The sequence below is a fragment of the Chiloscyllium plagiosum genome, chromosome 41 (genome assembly GCF_004010195.1).
Source record: "Chiloscyllium plagiosum isolate BGI_BamShark_2017 chromosome 41, ASM401019v2, whole genome shotgun sequence".
In the NCBI taxonomy this organism is placed as follows: domain Eukaryota; kingdom Metazoa; phylum Chordata; class Chondrichthyes; order Orectolobiformes; family Hemiscylliidae; genus Chiloscyllium; species Chiloscyllium plagiosum.
The window spans coordinates 2,200,858-2,202,225 of record NC_057750.1 but is presented as its reverse complement, the minus strand read 5'-3'; the positions used below and the strand labels follow the sequence as shown (position 1 = coordinate 2,202,225).

General features: G+C 48.8%; 1 protein-coding gene across 1 annotated transcript in view; it reads right to left on the bottom strand.

Annotated features, from left to right (window-relative positions):
* Positions 1 to 420: 420 nt before the first annotated feature.
* Positions 421 to 1,368, bottom strand: part of nop53 (NOP53 ribosome biogenesis factor) — a 17,628-nt gene continuing 16,680 nt past the window's right edge. The window contains exon 12 of the mRNA XM_043680728.1: positions 421 to 508. Coding sequence (XP_043536663.1) covers positions 502 to 508 — 7 coding nt within the window. The 3' untranslated portion in view covers positions 421 to 501. The remainder of the gene's footprint in view (positions 509 to 1,368) is intronic.

Genomic DNA, 1,368 nt, shown 5'->3' with positions numbered 1-1,368 from the left:
TTGCTGGAAGTTACTCAGCTCCCATTGGTCCCTGACAGGAGTCCCAGCTGATTCAGGGGTACCACCTATTTCAGCAAAACTGCAGAGATGTCAACAAAGTACAGTTGATGGGTTTGACAAAGACTCCCACAACATCAATCTCCAAGAGCGAGCAAGCCAACATACAGCACTGATGGAGAGTCATCCAGACTCGAAACGTTAATGTGCTCTCTCTCGGTGGATGCTGTCTGACCCGCTGTGACCTCCGATATTTGTGGGCTTCAGGACAGATTCCAGCATCTGCAGCAAATTGCTGCTATAAATTTCCAAGGATCAGTTTGTACCTTCGACACACGAAGGCAAATACAAACATTTTACAATATTTACCATTCTTAATACATCAACCACCATATGATTACAGCCAGGAATCATAAACACATGTACAGAAATAATGCAGAGATTTTATTGATACAAATATTTCAAACACCAAATTCAGCTGAGATCCACTTTCCTTTCCAGACATCACAACCTGAAAAATACAATTTTAAAAAGACAATATCAAAACGCGGGAAACACCCACGAAAATCAGAAGCAACAGAATAAAATAACAAGTGTTTTAAAGAGAGCTGTTAAACAGTGTAATTCACAGCGGACGACACAGTCAGGGATATCCCGGTACAGTGCGGTATCGGTGATTACAGCGGGGGGATATCCCGGTACAGAGCGGTATCGGTGATTACAGCGCAGGGATATCCCGGTACAGTGCGGTATCGGTGATTACAGTGTGGGGATATCCCGGTACAGTGCGGTATCGGTGATTACAGCGGGCGGATATCCCGGTATAGTGCGGTATCGGTGATTACAGCGCAGGGATATCCCGGTACAGTGCGGTATCGGTGATTACAGCGGGGGGATATCCCTGTACAGTGCGGTATCGGTGATTACAGCGCAGGGATATCCCGGTACAGTGCGGTATCGGTGATTACAACGTAGGGATATCCCGGTACAGTGCGGTATCGGTGATTACAGCGCAGGGATATCCCTGTACAGTGCGGTATCGGTGATTACAGCGCCGGGATATCCCGGTACAGTGCGGTATCGGTGATTACACCGCCGGGATATCCCGGTACAGTGCAGTATCGGTGATTACAGCGCGGGGATATCCCTGTACAGTGCCGTATTGGTGATCACAGCGCGGGGATATTCCGGTACAGTGCGGTATCTGTGATTACAGCGCGGTGATATCCCTGTACAGTGCAGTACCAGTGATTACAGCGCGGGGATATCCCGGTACAGTGCGATATCGGTGATTACAGTGCAGGGATAGCCCGGTACAGTGCGGTATCGGTGATTACAGCGCCGGGATATCCCGGTACAGTGCAGTATCGG